Source organism: Bos mutus, chromosome 19, assembly GCF_027580195.1.
Source record: "Bos mutus isolate GX-2022 chromosome 19, NWIPB_WYAK_1.1, whole genome shotgun sequence".
NCBI classification, from domain to species: domain Eukaryota; kingdom Metazoa; phylum Chordata; class Mammalia; order Artiodactyla; family Bovidae; genus Bos; species Bos mutus.
The window spans coordinates 54,983,072-55,008,456 of NC_091635.1; the positions used below are offsets into that span (position 1 = coordinate 54,983,072).

Consider the following 25,385-nt stretch of genomic DNA (forward strand, 5'->3'; position numbering starts at 1 on the left):
GGGACTACATTTCCACTTATAAGTGGTATGATGGTGGTGGTGGTTTAGTCACTAAGTCCTGTCCGATTCTTGCTACCGCATGGACTGTAGCTGACCAGGCTCCTCTGTCCATGGGATTTCCAAGGCAAGAATACTGGAGTGGGTAGCCATTTCCTTCTCCAGGGGATCTTCCTGACCCAGGAATCGAACCTGGGTTTCCTGCATTGCAGGTGGATTCTTTACCGACTGAGCCATCAGAGAAGCCCCTTTACGCCCAGGTCTCTAAAGCAAACACTGTTGGGCCCTCCCTCCATCTTTCTAATGAGCACTGAAAAGATCTGTACACTTGGATGCATGGAGACAATTCAGTATACAGTCCATAGATAAGAGCAGACATCAGTTTTTCTCAAACCAGTCTTCTGTGGAATACTGTTCAGGAGGCCATTATGAGGTGTTCTATGAAGAAAGTAACATGTGGTCAAATGAATTTGGTCAATATTAGATTACATCAAGTTATTGCATTATTTTACTGTAAGACCTCTCAAAGTCTTTGCTAATTTTTTAAAATTAATTACATTACATAATTTTCTGTATATTATTATTATTTTTAACATCTTTTAAAAAATAATTTTATTTTATACTTTGGCCACCTGATGTGATGAACTGACTCACTGGAAAAGACCCTGATGTTGGGAAAGATTGAAGGCAGGAGGAGAAGGGGACGATGGAGGATGAGATGGTTGGATGGCATCACCAACTCCATGGACATGAGTTTGAGTAAGCTTTGGGAGTTGGTGATGGACAGGGAGGCCTGGCGTGCTGCAGTCCATGGGGTTGCAAAGTCGGACATGACTGAGCGACTGAACTGGACTGAACATAATTTTCTGTATACTATCATGTTTTAACATCTTTTAAAAACTACTTTTATTTTATTTTTGGCTGTGCTGGGTCCTTGTTGCTGCATGGGTTTTTTCTACCTGTGCTGCTGTGGGGGCTCCTCTCTAGCTGTGGTGCATAAGCTTCTCATTGCAGAGGCTTCTCTTGTGGAGCACGGGCTCTAGGGCGCGTGGACTTCAGTAACTGTGGCTTGTGGGCTCAGCAGTTGAGGCCCGCTGGCTCTAGAGCAGGGACTCAATAGCTATGGTGCATGGACTTAGTTGCTCTGTGGCAAGTAGCATCTTCCCGGATCAGGGATAGAACCTGTGTCTTGTGTATTGGCAGGCAGATTCTTTGCCCCTGAGCTACTAGGGAAGTCCCAAGGCCTTTACTAATTTTAATATGCAATTATGATCCTCTCATAGGTGAGAAATATGACCTGTTTCAAATAATTGTTTCCACAGAACATATTTTTCATTGTGTTTGTTTTAACTGTCTTGGAATAATGTTCTACAAAACATAGTATGGAGAATGCTGGCATAGATAACATAGCACGGGTAACTTACATTATGACTAGCTTGCGATTGAGGGTACATGACCTTTCTCTGTTAGCCCCTCCTCTTCCATCCCCATGTCTGGACTGATGCTCAGACTGTTCCCAGATTATGGCAATGACCTACCTGTTTCTTGTCTGAGACTCCTCCATCACTACTCCATACAAGGGTAATCTTTCTAAAATGTACAATGCTACATGTCCCTTCGCTATTTACACATTTCTACTAGGTCCACACTGCCTGCAGACTGACTCCCTAACTCCTTTGTACTAACCTCTGCGCTTTCTCAACCTGGAGTCACAGTCACTGAATCCTCGCATTTCTGAAACCTCAGATGAGGGAATCAAGAGGTAGTGTTCAGGGAAGGTTTCAGTGGATTAGGTAACAAACTGCTTTGCTGCCTGAGAGGGCCAAAATTTCAATATTCATAGGCTACAGATCACCTATAGAAAAAAAATAGCTAGAGACAATATATTTCCTTTGAAAGTTTCTTTCAGAATATTAATAGTAAACAAAGGAGAAAACCTTTAGAATTCTCTCAAATACATATTTTTATAGCTCATGGAAGAAGAGCAACACATATACTATCCATACATTTATCTGGTATCTTCTCCAGGAATTGCCTGGTGGTTAAACATGTTGAAATACCAGCGGTCCTGACCTAGCGTATGGGTTGTCTGATTAAACCTTTAGTAACCAAATACTAAGGTTGGCAGGTTTTATTTTTAGTCTCATCAAAAATCTATTTTTGCCATCAAGGGCTGCAGGTCAGCTTAACTGAGTGCATAACAGGTGAATGAAATTTGAGGAAAACACAGAGTTATGATGCAAATACTTGTTTTGATAATGGTGACCCAAGGGGTGGAGCTATTTGGTATGCAGTTCTCTTTGCCACATGGCAGTCTGCTGACTGGAAAAGTGTTTTGTCGACAATTTGCTAAAGCTGAAGAGCCTCTGATGCTTAGGCCATAGCTTAACCAAGTCCTTCTAGAAGATGTGTTTGAAATGAGAAAAATTAGAAACCGAAGTGCAAAGTTAATATGCTTCCCTCTCCGAACAACGCAGTTGTGTATTTGTTTGTGATTCTTAGTATGTCTAATTTCTCATATGCCATCATGTTTGTCTCACTCTTAAGTCATTTCCTTCTCCATGCTTTTTTTGGTGAACTCCAGTATGCTTCTATCTGGGAAGGCTAGGGCTCATTTCTGTTTTAAGCTCAAACAAATGGTGAAATAAACCCCTGCACAGACATCCTTCCTGATCATGTTAATGTTATACGCTCAGCTTTTACCAAGGGGCAATATAAGAACCTCCCATATGAGAATGTCTGTAACATCCCCAGTACTACTCTTTATTCTCCATTACATAATTCTGCTGCTGCTGCTAAGTCGCTTCAGTCGTGTCCGACTCTGTGTGACCCCATAGACGGCAGCCCACCAGGCTCCCCTATCCCTGGGATTCTCCAGGCAAGAACACTGGAGTGGGTTGCCATTTCCATTCACTGTATCTTATAGAGGCCAGAGGACTTACAACAGGAAGGTATCATTTGCTATACTTTCAATTATTAGCTAATGGAATGCTTTTACCAACTGTCCTTCCCTTTCTTCTTTGACCGACTGGGAACTCAGAGATAAACGTAATGATAAATTTCAGGTACTGTATTTGCCTAGGTTTTTAGTGTATCTATTTCTCTTTCTAACCTCACTATTTTCTTTTTCTAGTTTTTTTTTCTTCCTTCCTTTGTCCCTCTCCTACTCCTTTGCTGTCCCCCATTATTATCATTGATCCATTTATTTACCATTATATAATATATTTGCATTTTTTTTGCCTGGATTCTGTCTTGAAAGCCTTTGGAAAGCATATAGGGTATACATTATAAGTAAGTAAATAGAATATTGTTCATTGTTTATTCAGTATTTGAATGAACACTGGATCTCCCAAGAAAGCCTGTCTGATCTCAAACTCTCTATTTGTCAAACTGCTCTTTTGGGAGTTCTTCGGTTTATTAGAGAAAGAAAAACTAAGGGGAAATAAAGGAAAAGAAATTAAGAAAAAGAAAGGGAAAATCTCCCAGTCAGTCCAACTTTGGCTAAGATATATATGTGCAGTTCCTGCCTTACTTGACTCTCAACATTTATAAACTTGCAAACATCAGGTTCAGAAGTTAATGAGGATCATCTTAAAATCTTCTTAAATCCAAACACAACTGCACAAATCAAACCAAGATGGGAATAAAAAGAGTTTTATTACCACCGAAGTCTTTCTGAGACTCAGCCGGTCAGTTCTTGTCCTAAAATAGGCCTCATCAAATGAAGAGTGGCTGCCTTTCAGTTTCTCTGAGAGGTTCCGGTACAGGCGTTTGGCAGCATTGGGAGACGAAGGGGTGCTGTGTTTTTTTGACTGAGAAAGATGTAAATTCTGCATTTGTTGGGTCATCTTCACACGACAATTCCTAGGAGGAGAAAAATCAAATGTTATAATAATTTACATAGTGTAATTATAAGTTGACAAAGAATTTTATCATCTCCAGTAACCATCTGGAATCTTAATAAAATATTATAGCTGGAAGGGAACAGAGATCATCAGATCCAGCCTTTTCACCTTATGGATGGGAAAGCTGTAACCCCAGGAAGGGAAACAGCTTGTTTATGGCCATACAGCTAATTGGTGACAAGAATGAAATGACAACATCCATTTACTATATAAACAAATACATTCACATACAAACATATGTATGATTTGAGCCTCTACTCAAAATCTTTCGATCTCTGTCCCACTGGGAGGTAATATCTGAATTCTCTAAGCCAGGGTGTCTGTTCAATTCTTCTTGGCTTTATATAATTGGAATTTTGCCACTTATACTTTACACGCTATCTTCTGTTGGGTGTATAAGAGAGTGTGGTTTTTTCCTGAAGATCTTCTTCTCTCAAGGTGTTAAACTGTGCCTGTTATCTGAGATTTATTGAACTACTCTAGTGCCCAGACTTTCGGGGAATTTGTACTCATGTACCCATAGGCTCAGAAAACTAAGATCATGGCATCCAGTGCCATCACTTCTTAGCAAACTGATGGGGAACAATTGGAAACAGTAGTAGATTTCATTTTGGGGGGCTCCAAAATCACTGCGGATGGCGACCGCAGCCATGAAATTAAAAGATGCTTGCTCCTTGGAAGAAAAGCTATGACAAACCTAGACAGCATATTAAAAAGCAGAGACATCATTCTGCTGACAAATGTCCATCTAGTCAAATTTATGCTTTTTTTCAGTTGTCATGCATGCATGTGAGCGTTGGACCATAAAGAAGGCTGAGAATTGATGCTTTTGAATTGTGGTACTAGAGAAGACTTGAGAGTCCCTTGGAGTGCAAGGAGATCAAACCAGTCACTCCTAAAGATAATCAACCTTGAATATTCATTGGAAGGATTGTTGCTGAAGCTGAAGCTACAATACTTTGGCCACCTAATGCGAAAAGCTGACTCATTGGAGAAGACCCTGATGCTGAGAGAAGAAGGGCAGGAGGAGAAGGGGACGACAGAGGATGAGATGGTTGGATGGCATCACTGACATGAATTTGAGCAAACTCCGGGAGATAGTGAAGGACAGGGATGCCTGGCATGCTGCAGTCCATGGGGTCACAAAGAGTCGGACACAACTTAGTGACTGAACAAATACACCCAAAGGCTCATCCCTAGTCACCCCAGATACTCCAGATAGAGTCCTTCAGGATACTTACTGCTGGCATTCTCCAAGTAGTATTAGACTACTATTCCACATATCTGTAAACAGATCCTCACCAACATCATCAGTTCAGTTCAGTTCATTCACTCAGTCATGTCTGACTCTCTGCAACCCCATGAACTGCAGCACGCCAGGCCTCCCGGTCCATCACCAACTCCCAGAGTTTACGCAAACTCATGTCCATTGAGTGGGTGATGCCATCCAGCCATCTCATCCTCTGTCGTCCCCTTCTTCTCCTGCCCCCAATCCCTCCCAGCATCGGGGTCTTTTCCAATGAGTCAACTCTTCGAATGAGGTGGCCAAAGTATTGGAGTTTCAGCTTCAACATCAGTCCTTCAGTTTAGAATGGACTGGTTGGATCTCCTTGCAGTCCAAGGGACTCTCAAGAGTCTTCTCCAACACCACAGTTCAAAAGCATCAATTCTTCAGCACTCAGCTTTCTTCACAGTCCAACTCTCACATCCATACATAACCACTGGAAAAACCATAGCCTTGACTAGATGGACCTTTGTTAGCAAAGTAATGTCTCTGTTTTTCAATATGCTATCTAGGTTGGTCATAACTTTCCTTCCAAGGAGTAGGCGTCTTTTAATTTCATGGCTGCAGTCACCATCTGCAGTGATTTTGGAGCCCAGAAAAATAAAGTCTGCCACTGTTTCCACTGTTTCCCCATCTATTTCCCATGAAGTGATGGGACCAGATGCCATGATCTTCGTTTTCTGAATGTTGAGCTTTAAGCCAACTTTTTCACTCTCCTCTTCCACTTTCATCAAGAGGCTTTTTAGTTTCTGTTCACTTTCTGCCATTAGGGTGGTGTCATCTGCATATCTGAGGTTATTGATATTTCTCCTGGCAATCTTGATTCCAGCTTGTGCTTCTTCCAGCCCAGCATTTCTCATGATGTACTCTGCATATGAGTTAAATAAGCAGGGTGACAATATACAGCCTTGACGTACTCCTTTTCCTATTTGGACCCAGTCTGTTGTTCCATGTCCAGTTCTAACTGTTGCTTCCTGACCTGCATACAGGTTTCTCAAGAGGCAGGTCAGGTGGTCCGGTATTCCCATCTCTTTCAGAATTTTCCACAGTTTATTGTGATCCACACAGTCAAAGGCTTTGGCATAGTCAATAAAGCAGAAATAGATGTTTTTCTGGAACTCTCTTGCTTTTTCCATGATCCAGCAGATGTTGGCAATTTGATCTCTGGTTCCTCTGCCTTTTCTAAAACCAGCTTGAACATCAGGAAGTTCACGGTTCACATATTGCTGAAGCCTGGCTTGGAGAATTTTGAGCATTACTTTACTAGCGTGTGAGATGAGTGCAATCGTGCAGTAGTTTGAGCATTCTTTGGCATTGCCTTTCTTTGGGATTGGAATGAAAACTGACCTTTTTCAGTCCTGTAGCCAGTGCTGAGTTTTCCAAATTTGCTGGCATATTGAGTGCAGCACTTTCACAGCATCATCTTTCAGAATTTGAAATAGCTCAACTAGAATTCCATCACCTCCACTAGCTTTGTTTATAGTGATACTTTCTAAGGCCCACTTAACTTCACATTCCAGGATGTCTGGCTCTAGGTGAGTGATCACACCGTTGTGATTATGTGGATTGTGAAGATCTTTTTTGTACAGTTCTGTGTATTCTTGGGGCTTCCCTTGTGGCTCAGAGGTTAAAAGGGTCTGCCTGCAATGCGGGAGACCTGGGTTCGATCCCTGGGTTGGGAAGGTCCCCTGGAGAAGGAATGGCAACCCGCTCCAGTAGTCTTGCCTGGAGAATCCCATGGACGGAGGAGCCTGGTGGGCTACAGTCCATGGGGTCGCATAGAGTCAGACATGACTGAGTGACTTCACTTTTCACTTTCTGTGTATTCTTGCCACCTCTTCTTAATATCTTCTGCTTTTGTTAGGTCCATACCATTTCTGTCCTTTATTGAGCCCATCTTTGCATGAAATGTTCCCTTGGTTTCTCTCATTTTCTTGAAGAGATCTCTAGTCTTTCCCATTCTATTGTTTTCCTCTATTTCTTTGCACTGATAGCTGAGGAAGACTTTCTTATCTCTCCTTGCTATTCTTTGGAATTCTGCATTCAGATGCTTATATCTTCCCTTTTCCCCTTTGCTTTTCACTTCTCTTCTTTTCACAGCTATTTGTAAGGCCTCCTCAGACAGCCATTTTGCTTTTTTGCATTTCTCTTCCATGGGGATGGTCTTGATCCCTGTCTCCTGTACAATGTCACGAACCTCTGTCCATAGTTCATCAGGCACTCTATCAGATCTAGTCCCTTAAATCTATTTCTCACTTCCACTGCATAATCATAAGGGATTTGATTTAGGTCATACCTGAATGGCCTAGTGATTTTCCTTACTTTCTTCAATTTAAGAAGCAATTCACCAACATCATGCTTCTGCTGCTGCTAAGTCGCTTCAGTCGTGTCCGACTCTGTACGACCCCATAGATGGCAGCCCATCAGGCTCTGCTGTCCCTGGGATTCTCCAGGCAAGAACACTGGAGTGGGTTGCCATTTCCTTCTCCAATAAGTGAAAGTGAATTCGCTCAGTCGTGTCCGACTCTTCTCGACCCCATGGATTGCAGCCTACTAGGCTCCTCCGTCCATGGGATTTTCCAGGCAAGAGTACTGCAGTGGGTTACCACTCATACCTGATGTCAATTTTCAGGAGGTCAGCCATGGATTTCAAAAGCCATCCACCATTATGTCAGTATTGCTATTGAAATACTAATGTTGCCAAGGCTATGGTTGCCTAGCATATATGTATTGGGTGAACAAATGCAAGAATGGCATAGCTGGCTAAGGCAGTTAGTGATGTGCCAAGTGCCTCTATCCTGGTGCAACCTCTGGTGCATTGCACCCAGGTCTCTGGAACATGCTGCTGCCTTCCCCACCACCTGCCCTCAAATTTCTAATAGTGTCTTCTATTTGTATTGCTACCATTTAGCTGTGACCTGGACATCTCCAGTTTTTGAATTTTTTTTAGCCTTATGGACTCTGAAATAATATCTTGTAAAATCTCTTTTATTGATCAAACTCTTCATAGGATAGAGTTCAATGATTCTCCAGTTCCTACAGATATTACCTACCTTCTTCAGCCTGACAAACAAGTGCTTGCCTCTCCAGCTTCATCTGATATTGTACTTCTACTTTTTATGTTTCAGTCTTTCTGACCGCCTTAGAGTTTCCTAAATAGTTCAAACTCTTTCCTACCTCTGGGTCATTGTATGCACTGGTTGTATGCATTAAAATTCCATCTGTGCCTTCATCCCCTGGGAAAACAATTGCTGATTCTTAAAGTGTAGGCTCAAGTAGTTTCTGACACCTCCAGGCAAATGTGTGTGTTTCTTTACTCATTCACTCAGTATATGCCTGTTACAGTAAATATTTTATCCCACCCCAACTGTTTGGCGTTCTTTCTCCCAGCTTGTCTATATGTTTCATAAGAACAAAGACTGCGAAGCATTAATTTTTATCTCCCCACTACTTAAAAGGTGCCTGTCTCAGGGTAAAAGAAATATAACACAGATTAATGAAAGTGAAAGAGGAGAGTGAAAAAGTTGGCTTAAAACTCAGCATTCAAAAAACAAAGATCATGGCATCCCGTCCCATCACTTCATGGCAAATAGATGGGGAAACAGTGGAAACAGTGACAGACTTTATTTTCTTGGGCTCCAAAAATCACTGCAGATTGTGTCTGCAGCCATGAAATTAAAAGATGCTTGCTTCTTGGAAGAAAAGTTATAACTGACCTAGACAGCATATTATAAGGCAGAGACATTACTTTGGTGACAAAGGTCCATAACAGTCAAAGCTATGGTTTTTCCAGTAGTCATGTATGGATGTTAGAGATGGACTATAATGAAAGCTGAGCACCGAAAAATTGATGCTTTTAAACTGTGGTATTGGAAAAGACTCTTGAGAGTCCCCTGGGCTGCAAGGAGATCAAACCAGTCCATCCTAAAGGAAACCAGTCCTGAATATTCATTGGAAGGACTGATGCTGAAGCTGAAGCTCCGATACTTTGGCCACCCGATGTGAAGAACTGACTCCTTGGAAAAGACCCTGATGCTGGGAAAGATTGAAGGCAGGAGAAGGGGACGACAGAGGATGGGATGGTTGGATGGTATCACTGACTTGATGGACATGAGTTTGAGCAAGCTCCAGGAGATGGTGAAGGACAGGGAGGCCTGGTGTGCTGCAGTCCATGGGGCTGCAAAGAGTCGGACATGACTGAGCGACTGAACTGAACTGAAGATGTGAATTGTTCCTCTTCTATCTACTGACTATGTGATATTGAGTCAGTTGTTTTAATGTGTCTGAATCTCATTTTCCTCATTTATAAAATAGGGACAGTAACAACAATGTATTATGGTTGCGGGGATTTGATGAAATAATGAATGTAAAGAGCTTAGAATATAAGAAGACTCCTGGCAGCTATCATTTTTGTTGTAGAATATATTCAGTAGATACTTTGGAGAAAATAAATGCACATCTGAGAATCTATTATATATTATATAGTAAGGGTCGACCCAGAAAGCTTATTTCTGCTCATGCCTCTGAATTGGGTTCCATTTCCACTAGCACCAACTAACCTTGACTTATTTGCAATTTAATGAGTGGAGATCCCTCTTCATTACATTGTTGAACGTCTTTAGGCACCTATTAAATCTTGCTTGTAATTTTCTTCAACATAAAGACTTCTTAGTGCCTACTGAGGAGACTAGACTTATTTGATATTAATAGTTTTCATCAGGCCCTACCTAGTCTTAGGCCCTACCTAGTCTTATGTCTTAGGCCCTACCTAGTCTTATGTAAATGGCCCTACCTAGTCTTATGTAAATGGCCATATTTACATTTAGAAAGAGGATGTAAAGCATTGTCTGTAGTAATGTATGTACCTGGGGGTGCATTTTCATTCATCTTCAATAATCTTTTAATTTACACAAGAGCAGAAATGGAAAGGGCAGGTGATATGGCACCTTTCTCCTTCTGTCCACAAATCTTTTACCTATAATTCAATAGCAACTATAGCATTTCCTCTATATCTTACCATTCTCACAGAAATGTCAGATATCTGATGTGCAAGCTAGCTCACATGGGGATTGTCTTATTTATTTCTGCCTCCTCTTGCCTCTAGTCATTTCCTTCAGCATTACTGCCCCAGTTCGAGCCATCTGTCTTGTCCTCATCATTATCATTCCCCAAATGAGCATACATTCTTTAGTATCTCTCAGTGCCCAGGAGTCCAGTAAATACATTCTTTTTTTTTTTTTTTTTAATTTCTCTTTATTACTTTTAAAAAAAAAATCACATGCTCCCCATCCTGAACCCTCCTCCCTCCCAACCTCCCCATACCATCCCCTGGGCCTTCCCAGCGCACCAGCCCCAAGCATCCAGCATCGTGCACTGAACCTGGACTGGCATCTCGTTTCATACATGACATTTCACATGTTTCAATGACATTCTCCCAAATCTTCCCACCCTCTCCCACAGAGTCCATAAGACTGTTCTATACATCAGTGTCTCTTTTGCTGTCTTGTACACAGGGTTATCATTACCATCTTTCTAAATTCCATATACATGCGTTAGTATACTGTATTTATGTTTTTCCTTCTGGCTTACTTCACTCTGTATAATAGTCTCAGTTTCATCCACCTCATTAGAACTGATTCAAATGTATTCTTTTTAATGGCTGAGTAATACTCCATTGTGTATATGTACCACTGCTTTTTATCCATTCATCTGCTGATGGACATCTAGGTTGCTTCCATGTCCTGGCTATTATAAACAGTGCTAGATGAACATTGGGGTACACGTGTCTCTTTCCCTTCTGGTTTCCTCAGTGTGTATGCCCAGCAGTGGGATTGCTGGATCATAAGGCAGTTCTATTTCCAGTTTTTTTAAGGAATCTCCACACTGTTCTCCATAGTGGCTGTACTAATTTGCATTCCCACCAACAGTGTAAGAGGGTTCCCTTTTCTCACACCCTCTCCAGCATTTATTATTTGTAGACTTTTGGATCGCAGCCATTCTGACTGGTGTGAAATGGTACCTCATAGTGGTTTTGATTTGCATTTCTCTGATAAAGAGTGATGTTGAACATCTTTTCAAGTGTTTGTTAGCCATCTGTATGTCTTCTTTGGAGAAATGTCTATTTAGATCTTTGGCCCATTTTTTGATTGGGTCATTTATTTTTCTGGAGTTGAGCTGTAGGGTTGCTTGTATATTTTTGAGATTAGTTGTTTGTCGGTTGCTTCATTTGCTATTATTTTCTCCCATTCTGAAGGCTGTCTTTTCACCTTGCTAATAGTTTCCTTTGATGTGCAGAAGCTTTTAAGTTTAATTAGGTCCCATTTGTTTATTTTTTGCTTTTATTTCCAATATTCTGGGAGGTGGGTCATAGAGGATCCTGCTGTGATGTATGTCAGAGAGTGTTTTGCCTATGTTCTCCTCTAGGAGTTTTATAGTTTCTGGTCTTATGTTGAGATCTTTAATCCATTTTGAGTTTATTTTTGTATATGGTGTTAGAAAGTGTTCTAGTTTCATTCTTTTACAAGTGGTTGACCAGATTTCCCAGCACCACTTGTTAAAGAGATTGTCTTTAATCCACTGTATATTCTTGCCTCCTTTGTCAAAGATAAGGTGTCCATATGTGCGTGGATTTATCTCTGGGCTTTCTATTTTGTTCCATTGATCTATATTTCTGTCTTTGTGCCAGTACCATACTGTCTTGATAACTGTGGCTTTGTAGTAGAGCCTGAAGTCAGGTAGGTTGATTCCTCCAGTTCCATTTTTTTCTTTCTCAAGATCGCTTTGGCTATTCGAGGTTTTTGTATTTCCATACAAATTGTGAAATTATTTGTTCTAGCTCTGTGAAGAATACTGTTGGTAGCATAGGGATTGCATTGAATCTATAAATTGCTTTGGGAGTATACTCATTTTCACTATATTGATTCTTCCAATCCATGAACATGGTATATTTCTCCATCTATTAGTGTCCTCTTTTGATTTCTTTCACCAGTGTTTTATAGTTTTTTTTCTATATATAGGTCTTTAGTTTCTTTTAGGTAGATATATTCCTAAGTATTTTATTCTCTTCGTTGCAATGGTGAATGGAATTGTTTCTTAATTTCTCTTTCTGTTTTCTCATTATTAGTGTATAGGAATGCAAGGGATTTCTGTGTGTTGATTTTATATCCTGCAACTTTACTATAATCATTGATTAGTTCTAGTAATTTTCTGGTGGAGTCTTTAGGGTTTTCTATGTAGAGGATCATGTCATCTGCAAATAGTGAGAGTTTTACTTCTTCTTTTCCAATTTGATTCCTTTTATTTCTTTTTCTGCTCTGATTGCTGTAGCCAAAACTTCCAAAACTATGTTGAATAGTAATGGTGAAAGTGGGCACCCTTGTTTTGTTCCTGACTTTAGAGGAAATGCTTTCAATTTTTCACCATTGAGGATAATGTTTGCTGTGGGTTTGTCATTCTTGTCGATTGATCAAATTCTAGTGGCTTGGCCTCTAACTGATGACACCTACCCACGTGGCCTCTTTTGTCTTTGCTCATTTCCCATCTGTTCCCTTCACTCAGAAGAGACTGGCTTCTTCTCTTTCTTTGAGTTCCTTCTCATACCATCCTAGCTGTCCCTTCCTTCCAGGCCATCCTTTAGCATGTTTCCATGTTTCTAGATTTCACCCATCATATTTTCTTTTTCTCCTTTATACATAGAATTTTGTCTGATGAGAGATACTTAGAAGGACAACTTTTTATTATCTGTTCTCATAAACATGTACACCACGACCGCCCCCCTCCCAACTAAATGTGCTCTTAAATTTTCACCATGTAAAGGGGCAAGCATTTGGGAAGCAGAGTAACTTTGGCTCTGGAATTTGGCAGAGCCAAGCTTGAACCATGATATTGTTATCTGTAATTGATGTAACTTTGGACACTTTGACAAAATTCTCTGAGCTAGTCTAATTATGTATAAAAAGATTTATTACAGAGTTGTGAAGATTAAATAAATTCACAACTGAAAGGTTAGCATCCTGTTTGGTGCATAACACTCACTCAATAAATAGCAGCAATTATTAAAGTTACTGCAAGTCTTTTTCCCAAGGTAGAAACACCAAAGTACACTGTAATAATTTAGTTTTCTTTGTTTTAAACATTGTCTTGAAATCTGATTTTATGTACTTATACTGCTGCTGCTGCTAAGTCACTTCAGTCGTGTCCGACTCTGTGCGACCCCATAGACGGCAGCCCACCAGGCTCCCCCGTCCCTGGGATTCTCCAGGCAAGAACACTGGAGTGGGTTGCCGTTTCCTTCTCCAATGCATGAAAGTGAAAAGTGAAAGTGCAGTCGTGCAGTCGTGTCCGACTCTTCGTGACCCCATGGACTGCAGCCTACCAGGCTCCTCCGTCCACGGGATTTTCCAGGCAAGAGTACTGGAGTGGGATGCCATTGCCTTCTCCATGTACTACTTAGCCTTTATTGTGATAAAAATACATTTATATATTTTAATCTGTATGTTTATGGTAACTTATGGTAAAACAGAAATAGTAAGTAGAGCTTCAAACTATTAGGGGGAAGGGGGGAATGAAAATAAGTCTAAAAATACTTGAAAAATAAAAAGAAATAAAAGTAGAAAATATAATAAATGAAATGTAAAATGAAGGAGTAGGGTTAAGACTGAATATATTATTAGTGAGCACAATACATTCAAATGGTTTACTTTTCCTAATAAAAGATAAAATTCTCCAATTGAGATTTTTAAATTGCCATTTACAAGTGGTATACCTAATTAAACATTTTACAGAGATATTAAAAGCAAAAGAAAAGTATGACAGTGGGAATGCCAAAATTAGGACTGCTGAAGATCCTCTTCTTAGCAAAAATTGTCCGAATTAATTTTTCAAAACCCAGGAAATTAACCAAAGTTTTGCATCAATGCAGGAAGTGTTTATTCAAGAAAAGTAACTGAATTTGCTAAGAATAGTGTGCTTTGTGGCATTTTAAAACATGCTTCACTCCTATCAACTCAGCGGTAGCCTTGAAGACTAAACAGTAGTCTGGTAGCCAATGGATGGTGCAGAATGGTGATAGAGATAAAACCCGTCTTGAGAGAACTGTCATTTTTTGACATGTCTGGTGGTTCCCTGAAAGAATTCACTCACAAGGCTTTTTAAAATTTGATCTAACTCAGAGTTCACCAAGTGCAAATAACTTTTCCTCTGGGGCATGTGTTTGAAAACAAACACCCGTGGTGACTTAATATTATAGCTGTCTGAGGTGGCGGATAAGAGTGGTAACAAACAGTAGATAACCAGAAAGCTTAAAATAAAATGTTGGAGAATTAGATGTCCAAAGAAGACTTTGAAGAGTTCTGACCCATTCCTGGGGATGTAGTAGATCACAGGCATTCCCAGATGAGAGAGGATTCTCGTAAAATACCTGAGAAGGTCCTAAGCTCTCATCTCTGTCTGAGTTTGAGGTCTGTGCCAGCAGGATGTGAAGGCTAAGTGTTGTGTGTGCCTAACTACTCAGTTGTGTCTGACTCTTTGCGACCCCATGGACTGTAGCCCACCAGGCTCCTTTGTTCATGAAAATTTCTAGGAAAGAATACTGGACTGGGTTGCCATTTCTTACTCCAGGTGCTCTTCCTCACCCAGGGATTAAACTCACATCTCTTGCGTCTTGTGCATTGACAGGCAGATTCTTCACCACTGTGCCAGTGAGAATGAAGGCTACCACAGAGCTGCCAACTGCCTGATGAGTATTGAAGGTGTGCCCCAACATACACATAGAGCCACTCTGCCAAGATTGATTCTAGCCCTTTAATGAAAAATTTATTTGATCATTAGCTGACCACTTTTTCTTGGGCTCCAAAATCACTGCAGATGGTGACTGCAGTCATGAAATCAAAAGATGCTTGCTCCTTGGAAGAAAAGCTATGACAAACCTAGACAGCATGTTAAAAAGTAGAGACATTACTTTACCAACGAAGATCCGTATAGTCAAAGCTATGGTTTTTCTAGTAGTCATGTATGGGTGTGAGAGTTGGACCATAAAGAAGGCTGAGCATTGAAGAATTGATACTTTTGAACTGTGGTGTTGGAGATGACTCTTGAGAGTCCCTTGGACTGCAAGGACGTCAAACCAGTCAATCCTAAAGGAAATAAATCCTGAATATTTATCGGAAGGATTGATGCTGGAGCTGAAGCTCCAATAATTTGGTCACCTGATGTGTAGAGCCAATTCATTAGAAAAGACGCTGATGCTGGGAAAGATTGAAGGTGGGAAGAGAAGCAGACAACAGAGGATGAGATGGTTGGATGGCATCACCGGCTCCATGGACATGAGCTGAGCAAGCTCTGGAAGATAGTGAAGGACTGGGAAGCCTGGCATTCTGCACTTCATGGGATCGTAAAGAATTGGACATGGCTGAGCGACTGAGAAACAACAAAGTTAAGCAAACAAAGACTTCAGTGGCCACATATAGTGAAAATACAGACTTTACAGATTTAGTTCTGGACTTTACAAGTTCAGTTAGGGGACAATCTGATATCTAGAGTTGCCACATTATATTGTTTAAGATGCCTAGTTTTCAACAGAAAAAAGTATTAAATATACCAAAGCTATTTTCCATTCACAGGAAATAAAGCAATATGTTAATATTGCCCTTGAAGAAGTCTAAATGTTGGACTTGTTAGACAAAGACTTAAATTGGATATCTTAAATATGTTCAAGGAATTAAAGGAATTTATGTCTAAAGAAATAAAGGAAATCAAGAGAATGGATGTCTCGCCATATAAAAAATATCAGTAAATGGTAGAATTTATTAAGCAAAGCCAGAACCAAACAGAAATTCTGGAGTTGAAAAGTACAATAATTGGGACTTCACTGGTGATCCAGTGGTTAAGAATCCACCTGCCGATACAGAGACACACGTTTGATCCCTGATTTGGGAAGATTCCACAGGGCAGGGGACAATAAGCCTCTGTGCTACAAACACTGGGCCCAAGTACTGCAACTGCGGAAGCTCACATGCCTAGAACCTGCGCTCCCCAGCGAGAGGAGACACTGCAATGAGAAGCTCATACACCACAACAAAGACAGACCACTCTCTCAAGGCAACTAGAGAAAGCCTGTGTGCAGGAGTGGAGACCCAGTGCAGCCAAAAATAAACAGAACCAACAGCAGCAAAACCCCAAAATACTAACAAAAAGAAAAGCACAATAACTGAAATGAAAAATTGACTGGAGGGACTCAACATCAGATTGGAAAAGGCGGAATAAAGAATCAGCCAACTCAAAGACAGGTCAATTGAAATCAGTTTTAGGAGCAAAAAGGAAAAAATAATGAAGAAAAATTGTTTTGGAGATCTTTGTAACATCATCAAGTATACCAACATACATTTAATAGGAGTTTCAGAAGGAGAAAGAATATTGAAAAAATAATGGCCAAAAGCTTCCTCAAACTGATGAAAAACACACACCCAAGAATTTAGTGAACACCAAGTTGGACAGAGTTAAAGAGAATCACACCTAGATACATCATAATTAAACTTTCAAAAGCTAAAGACAAAGAGAAAATCTTGAAAACAAGCAAGAAATAATTCCTTATGTACAAGGAATCCTCAAAATGAATTAGAGCTGACTTTTCATCAGAAAATCATAGAGGCCAGAAGGATGTGGTTTTAGTACAGAATCGAAAGTAAGGACTTGGATATAAGTCTGATCTACTTTCAGGTTTTGGCTTTTCAACTTATTAACTGGATGATATTTAGCAAAATATTAGCTTCGATTTCCTCATTGTAACAGTGTTACCATCTCAATTTAATAGTCATGTCTAAAGGGGTATTAAAGTTTTAAGTGAAGTAACACATACCTTGGAGAAGGCAATGGCACCCCACTCCAGTACTCTTGGCTGGAGAATCCCATGGACAGAGGAGCCTGGTGGGCTGCAGTCCATGGGGTCGCTAAGAGTCGGACACGACTGAGCGACTTCACTTTCACTTTTCACTTTTCTGCATTAGAGAAGGAAACGGCAACCCACTCCAGTGTTCTTGCCTGGAGAATCTCAGGGACAGAGGAGCCCTGCTGGGCTGCCGTCTATGGGGTCGCACAGAGTCAGACACGACTGTCGCGACTTAGCAGCAGCCGCAGCAGCAGCACACATACCAATAGTTTAACAGAATGCTTGAAATAAACAGATGTTCCATAAATATTTTCTGAATATATATTTATTTTAGGTCCACTGTTCCCAGGCAACTACTGGTCTGCTTTTGTTGGTTCCATTTTCCAGAATTTCATAAAAATGGAAGGAATCATTATCATTCACTCTTTTTTTTTTTTTAACTTTGATTCTTTTTTATTTTGAGGGCCAATTTTTTAATGGTAGGGTTTCTTTACTAATTTTAATTTTTAATGGAACTATAGTTGATTTACAGTGTCATGTTAGTTTCTAATGTACAGCAAAGTGATTCAGTTGAATATAAGATTATATATTTTCTTTATTCAGGGTTTCTATTATAAGTTATTATAAGATAATGAATATAGTTCCCTGTACTATACAATTGGTCCTTGTTATTTATCTATTTTATATACATGTGGGTCCCCTACATATGAATGAGTTGCGTTCTAAGAGCACATTTGTTAATCCAGTTTGTTGGTAGGTCTAACAAAGTTAGGTACCCAACTAACACAACCAGCTGTATAGTACTGTACTGTAATAGGTTTATAATACCTATACACAAACATATATTAAAAAATAAAAAAATAAAGCACTATATATCTTACAGTACAGAACCTTGAAAAGTACGGTAGAACAGTACAAAAGATGGCATCCAGGGGCTGGCAGTGAGTAACCAGGCAAGAGGAGTTACTGCCTGGAGAAGGAAGAGGGGGTGGAGATGGTAGAGGTGACGGATTGCCAGCCAAAGGAGATGGAGGGCAAGCTGCAGCTTCACTCACTCTTGACCCTGCTGGCACAGGCTCTGGTTCTTTGTTGGATTCATTTCTATATACACTCTTGAAAAAACAACCCAGTGATGTTTGGCAGTAGCTATTGTTTGGTTTTTTTCTTATCATAGATGACATGGTAGCTCTGGATTGCGTTCCAAATAGCTGCTGCAACTTTCGTGTACTGTTCTATATTCAGCTCCTGTGCCACAAACACGAACACTGCTCCTCAAATAAAGAAAATCCCCTTGCCATTTGCTGCACTGTGACTCTCTTCAGTTACTTCCTCCTCTTGTCTCTCTTTGTCCTTTCTCTGGGCCTTCGATTCCATCAGGTCTTCTTTAGTGAAGTCCTCATGTTGCATAGCAAAGAGTTCAGTGAAGCTGTCCTCTTGCAGGTTTAACTTGAAATAAAGATGTTGTAGCAAGTGTCTTTTAATTTCATGGCTGAAGTCATCATCCATGGTGATTTTGGATCCCACCCCAGACAAATAAAATCTATCACTGTTTCCACTTTTCCCCATCTATTTGTCATGAAGTGATGAAACTGGGTGCCATGATCTTAGTTTTTTGAGTGTTGAGCTTTAAGCCAGCTTTTTCACTCTCCTCTTTCACCTTCATCAAGAAGCTCTTTAGTTCCTCTTCGTTTTATGCCAGTAGAGTGGTATCATCTGTATACCTGAAGTTGTTGATATTTCTCCTGGCAATCTTTATTCTAGCTTGTGTTTCATCCAGCCTGGCACTTCACATGATTGTACTTTGCATATAAGTTAAATAAGCAGGGTGACAATGTACAGTCTTGATGTACTCCTTTTCCAGTTTTGAACCAATCCTTTGTTCCATGTCCAGTTCCAATCGTTGCTTCTTGATCTGCATACAGGTTTCTTAGGAGACAGGTAAGGTGGTCTGGTATTCCCATCTTTTTAAGAATTTCCCACAATTTGTTGTGATCACAGTAAAAGAGTTTAGCAAAGTCAATGAAGCAGAAGTAGATTTTTTTTTTCCTGTAATTCTATTGCTTTTTCTATGATCTGGTAGGTGTTGGGAATTTGAACTCTGGTTCCTCTGCCTTTTCTAAATTCAGCTTGTACATTGGGAAGTTCCCACTTCATGTACTATTGAAGCCTAACTTGAAGGATTTTGAGCATTACTTGCTAGCATCTGAAATGAGCACAATTGTATGGTAGTTTGAACATCCTTTGGCATTGCCTTTCTTTGGGATTGGAATGAAAACTGACCTTTTCCAGTCCTATGGCCACTGCTGAGTTTTCCAAGTTTGCTGGCATATTGAGTGCAGCACTTTCACAGCATCATCTTTTAGGATTTGAAAGAGCTCAGCTGGAATTCCATCACCTCCACTAGCTTTGTTCATAGTAAAGCTTCTGAAGGCCCGCTTGACTTCACACTCCAGGATGTCTGGCTCTAGGTGACTGACCACACCATCATGGTTATCTGGGTCATGAGAACTTTTTTGAACAGTTCTTCTGTGTATTCTTGCCACCTCTTCTTAATTTCTTCTGCTTCTGTTAGGTCCTTGCTGTTTCTGTCCTTTACTGTGCCCATCTTTGCCTGAAATATTCCCTTCATGTCTTCTTGAAGAGATCTCTAGTCTTTCCTATTCCATTGTTTTCCTTTGTTTCATTGCACAGTTCACTTAAGATTTTCTTATCTCTCCTTGCCATTCTCTGGAACTCTGCATTCAGTTGGGTATATCTTTTCCTTTCTCCATTGCCTGTTCCTTCTCTTCTTTTCTCAGCTATTTGTAAGGCCTACTCAGATAACCACTTTGCCTTCTTGCATTTCTTTTTCTTTGGGATGATTTTGGTCTGCCTCCTTTGCCTTCTTGCATTTCTTTTTCTTTGGGATGATTTTGGTCACTGCCTTCTGTACAGTATTAAGAACCCCCATCCGTAGTTCTTTAGCACTCTGTCTACTAGATCTAATTCTATTTGTCACCTCCACTATAGAATTATAAGGGATTTGATTTAGGTCATATCTGAATGGTCTAGTAGTTTTCCCTACTTTCTTCAATTTAAGCCTGAATTATACAATAAAGAGCTCATGATCTGAGTCACAGTCAGCTCCAGGTCTTGTTTTTGACGACTGTATAGACCTTCACCTGATGTGAAGAGCTGAATTCTTAGAAAAGACCTTGATGCTGGGAAAGATTGAAGGCAGGAGGAGAAGGGGATGACAGAGGATGAGATGGTTGGATGGCATCACAGACTCAATGTACATGAGTTTGTGCAAGCTCTGGGAGATAGGGAAGGATGGGGAAGCCTGGTGTGCTGCAATCCATGGGGTCACAAAGAGCTGGACATGTCTGAGTGACTGAATGACACAGACCTTCTCCATCTTTGGCTGCAGAGAATATAATCAATCTGATTTCAGTATTGACCATCTGGGGATGTCCATGTGTAGAGTCATCTCTTGTATTGGAAGAGGTGTTTGCTATGGCCAGTGCATTCTCTTGGCAAAATTCATTTTGTATTGTTTCAGTTTGTACTCTAAGGTCAAACTTGCTTGTTACTCCAGGTATCTCCTGACTTCATACTTTTGCATTCCAATCACCTATGATGAAAAGGACATCTTTTTTTTGGTGTCAGTTCTAGAAGGTCTTGAGGTTCTTCCTAGAACCATTCGATTTCAGTTTCTTTGGCATTAGTGGTTGGGTCATAGACTTGGATTACTGTGATGCTGTATGATTTGCCTTGGAAATGAACTGAAATCATTCTCTCATTTTTGAGATTGCACCCAACTCCTGCATTTTGGACTCTTTTGTTGACTATAATTATGGACTACTCTTTTTCTTCAAAGAGATTCTTGCCCACAGTAGTAGATATAATGGTCATCTGTATTCAATTAACCCATTTCCATCCATTTTAGTTCACTGTTTCCTAAAATATTGATGTTCACTCTTGCCATTTTCTACTTGACCACGTCCAATTTACCTTGATTTGTGGGTATAACACTCCAGATCCCTACACAATATTGCTCTTTATAGCACTGGACTTCACTTTCACTACCAGACACACCCACACTGGATTTAGCAGTATACAAAAAGCATAATATCATGATCAGTCATGGCTTATTGCAGGAAAGCAAGCTAGTATAGCATTCACCATAATTTGTTGCACTAACAGAATAAAGGGGAAAAGCCATATGGTCATCTTTATAGATGTATATAAAATAGCATTTGATAATGTCAACAACCATTTATAAATTTAAAAAAAATTAGGAATATAAGAGAAATTCTTCTACCTGATAAAGAGAATCTACAAAAACCTATAGCCAACATTATGTTTAATGATTACAAACCAACTCCTTCTTTCCAGGACCAGAAAAAATGCAAGACTGTCCATTCTTACCTTTTCTGTTTTACTAGGCATCCTTGCCAGTGAAGTAAGATAAGAAAAATAAAGGCACATAGATTGGAAAGAAACAAGGAAGACAGTCTTCATTTGTAGATGACATAAAACCTCTGTAGAACAATCTAATAAATACACAAAAATCTACTTAGAACTAAATACAACAAAATATATGCAAAACTATAGTTAAAACTACATGACATTAATATGTGAATTAAAGAAGACCTAAATAAATAAAGGTAGACCTTCTTCATGATCAGATCAGAAGAATTAGTATTGTTAAGCTGCTAGTTCTTCCGAACTGAGCTATAGATTCAATGAGCTCACAAGTAAATTCTAGCAGTCTGTTTTTCTTTCTAGAAATTGACAAGCTGTATGAAAATGGAAAGAATCCAAAATAGTCAAAACAACATTGAAAAGAGAACAAAATTGCTTACACAACCTTATTTCAAGACTTATAAAGCTACAATAATCAAGATATGGTACTGGTATAAGGATTGCTGTATATATAAAGACAAAGGCATAAGGATAGACATATAGGAGACTGAAGCAGCATAGAGAGCCCAGAAATGGCCTCAACATATATGGTCAGTTGGTTTTTCACAAAGGGTCAAGATAATTCAATAGAGAAAAATTATTTTTTCAACATTCTTTTGAAACAATGGGTGATGGCACAATGGGATATACATATGCAAAAAAGAACCTAACTCCTACTTCATATCATATATACAAATTAACTTGAAATAGATCATCGACCTAACTTTGAAAGCTAAAACTAAAACTTCTAGAAGGAAACATAAGAGAAAATCTTTGTGAACTTGAATAAGACAATGATTTCTTAGAGGAGATCCAAAAAGCACAAACCATAAAATAAATTGATAAATTGGACTTAATGAAAATTAAAGACTTCTGCTCTTTGACATATTATGGCCTGGACCTGTGAATAGCCAAGCTGTAAGGCAAGAGTGAGAGTAGCCTGGACAATGCACGTCCAAAATGGCAAGAATAACCTACAGAGAGTGGAGTCTGTTCAGATTTATTTCAAAACTACCTGTTTCCTGGGCTTTGGCTGCTTGCTCAAGCAGAGAGCTGTGGCCGCTGCTTATGCCCCCAGCCCCCAGCTGTCACAAGTGAAGGGCGGGTCCATCATGCTTGTTGTGACAGTAGCTTCAAAAGCTCTGACCCAACTAGACCCACGGAGGGAGGCTCCAGCCTCAATCACGGCTACAATGAAGGACTGGGTAACATTGTCCAGATATGGGAAAAGCTGGATCATGAGAGACAGGAGACTGGGAGCATCCAGCAGATAGTTTCCTCTCCATTCCTTCCCTGTGGACTGTTTTGAAGGCTTCTTGAAAGCAGTCACCAGCAAACAAACAGCCATATGTGTTTTCTTGTGATGTTTTGGCTAGTTCAGCTGCAAACCACCTGTATTTGTTCCCCCTCATTCTTTGGCTCATTTTCTTTTATTCCTTCAAGTCTGATGCCCTCAGGTTGCATCTGTCAGTACCAGATAGAATATTTGCAATTGACTCTGCCTCAGGCTTTGTTTTCATAGGCTGAGACAAAATATAATAACAATCCTATGAGGAAATTATAGGACCACTGGGACGTCCCTGGTGGCTCAGATGGTAAAGCGTCTGCCTACAATGCAGGAGACCCGGGTTCCATCCCTGGGTCAGGAAGACCCCCTGGAGAAGGAAATGGCAACCCACTCTAGTACTCTTGCCTGGAAAATCCCATGGACGGAGGAACCTTGTGGGCTACAGTCCATGGGGTTGCAAAGAGTTGGACATGACTGAGAAACTTCACTTTCACTTTCATGAGGAAATCAGCACTACTAATACATCATCATTTTAAAAACAAGAAAACTGAGGCCCAGAGAGGTGAGGTAATTTGTCCAAGATCCTATAGCTAGTAAATGGAGGAGGTAGAATTGGAACGCTGACTCTAAACCTCCTGCTCTTAGCAACTCTGCTATTTTTCTGGTCTGGCTGCCTATCAGCTTCTTAGACCTTGATTCTGAAGACAAGATCTTGCCCTCATTATGAGTTCTGGCATGTCCAGAGTCCCTGTCTCATAGGCGCTTGGTTGTGGAGCTTTCTTGTTGTATTTGTACTGTGAAAAATGAACTGAGCCAGTTTGAATGAAGAGCGGTGGTAAAACAAAGCATATTAGAAACAGGAATTCTAGCCACTTCTGACAGCTGGGTAGACAGATACATTTAGTGAAGGGGACATTTCTGACTGGGACAAGATTGCTCTTCAGGCTGTGAGGTGAACTAGGGACCTTTAGACGCCAGCCTGCCTGTCACTAGACAGAAAAGTATGACCCCTTCCCCCATTCTCTGCTGCTCAACATGACGAGTATGTCTTCAGTTGCTAACGTGTGGCCGATTCTATTACACTGACGGTATATAACAGGGTGGAAGCATCCTTTTCAGTTCCTGTGCATTTTTCAAAAAATAATATATTCAGTTATTCAGTGATAAGTTTTTAAAAGTCAGCTGTGACTTCACAGCAAGAAGAAGACTGATTTTTGAAGTTTGAAAGTATATTTATGAGGCAGAAAGTGAAAAGACAATACTGATTCTATAGTTCAGTAAATCCTTATGGATAATCTACTTCGTAACCTATGTACCCTATGTCAGACCCTTATTCAGAGGTGAACACGTAGGGTCCTCACAGGGTAACCAGTTGGCTTGCTTTGCCTGGGACTGAGTGGTTTCCCTGGTTGCAGGACTTACAGTGCTAAAACTAGAAGAGTCCTGGGCAATTTGAAACAGGTTGATTGACCTACCTGTACCCCAAGGGGCTCATAGGCTAAGAATGAAGGCAGTTATACAAGTATATGCAGCTATGAAATAGTGTGACATGTGAAATTATGTAAGAATAATATATTTTACTTCCCTGGCACCTTCTCTGATACAGTCACTGTTTAGAATAATAATATATGTATCAGTTCATTGAATCCCACAATAGCCCTGTGAAATAAGGACTATTCTCATCCTCACTCGACATAGAAATTGAGGCAGTACTAAGGCACAGATCTAGGTTTCAGACCCAGGAAATAAGGGTCTGTATCTGATAAGTTAATGTCTAGACACTGGTCCCAAATGTCTAAAAGGCCAAGAAGTAGCAAAAGGAATAAGTGATTAACTTTGTGGGTGACAGAAGGTGGTTATGGGAGAAGGGGGTATGGGGAAAGGGGTTAGAGAAGGTGGTGCCCAAGCAGGAATGTAGGAAGGAAAGGAAAAGGCATTCTTGGCAGGCTGGGTCAGGTTAGGACATGGAGATGTGAACCATCACGGTGTTGCTGCTAGATCAGTGTCTATAGGAGCTCTGATGGGAGTTTTCTGGGCTCTGACATGGTCAGTGGTACATTTCACCCACTGTTCCAGGACCTTGAGAAAGAAGCCAGGAGAAGTCATAGGCTCGGGTCATCAAGGACTTCACATGCCACGCTAAGCAGCACAGATTTCAACTTGTTCATAATAGGAATCGCTAGAGGATTTTATGGAGAAGGCAATGGCACCCCACTCCAGTACTCTTGCCTGGAAAATCCCATGGACGGAGGGGCCTGGTAGGCTGCAGTCCATGGGGTCGCTAGGAGTCAGACACGACTGAGCGACTCCACTTTATTTTTTCACTTTCATGCATTGGAGAAGGAAATGGCAACCCACTCCAGTGTTCTTGCCTGGAGAATCCCAGGAACGGGGGAGTCTGGTGGGCTGCCGTCTCTGGGGTCGCACAGAGTCGGACACGACTGAAGCGACTTAGCAGCAGCAGCAGAGGATTTTAAGACAAAGCTGATGCTTGCACTTTTAGAGAATTTCTCTGGAGGCATCCAGAAGGGGAGAGGGTGGTGATAGGACAAGTGAAAACCAAGGTCTTGAAGAAGCCCC

At 40.5% G+C, this 25,385-nt stretch overlaps 1 protein-coding gene across 7 annotated transcripts in view; it reads right to left on the reverse strand.

Annotated features, from left to right (window-relative positions):
• Positions 1–25,385, reverse strand: part of ANKFN1 (ankyrin repeat and fibronectin type III domain containing 1) — a 444,226-nt gene that overhangs the window by 171,691 nt on the left and 247,150 nt on the right. For all 7 annotated transcript variants that reach the window (XM_070357280.1, XM_070357278.1, XM_070357282.1 and 4 more), the window contains one exon: positions 3,660–3,861. In XM_070357280.1, coding sequence (XP_070213381.1) covers positions 3,660–3,861 — 202 coding nt within the window. The remainder of the gene's footprint in view (positions 1–3,659; positions 3,862–25,385) is intronic.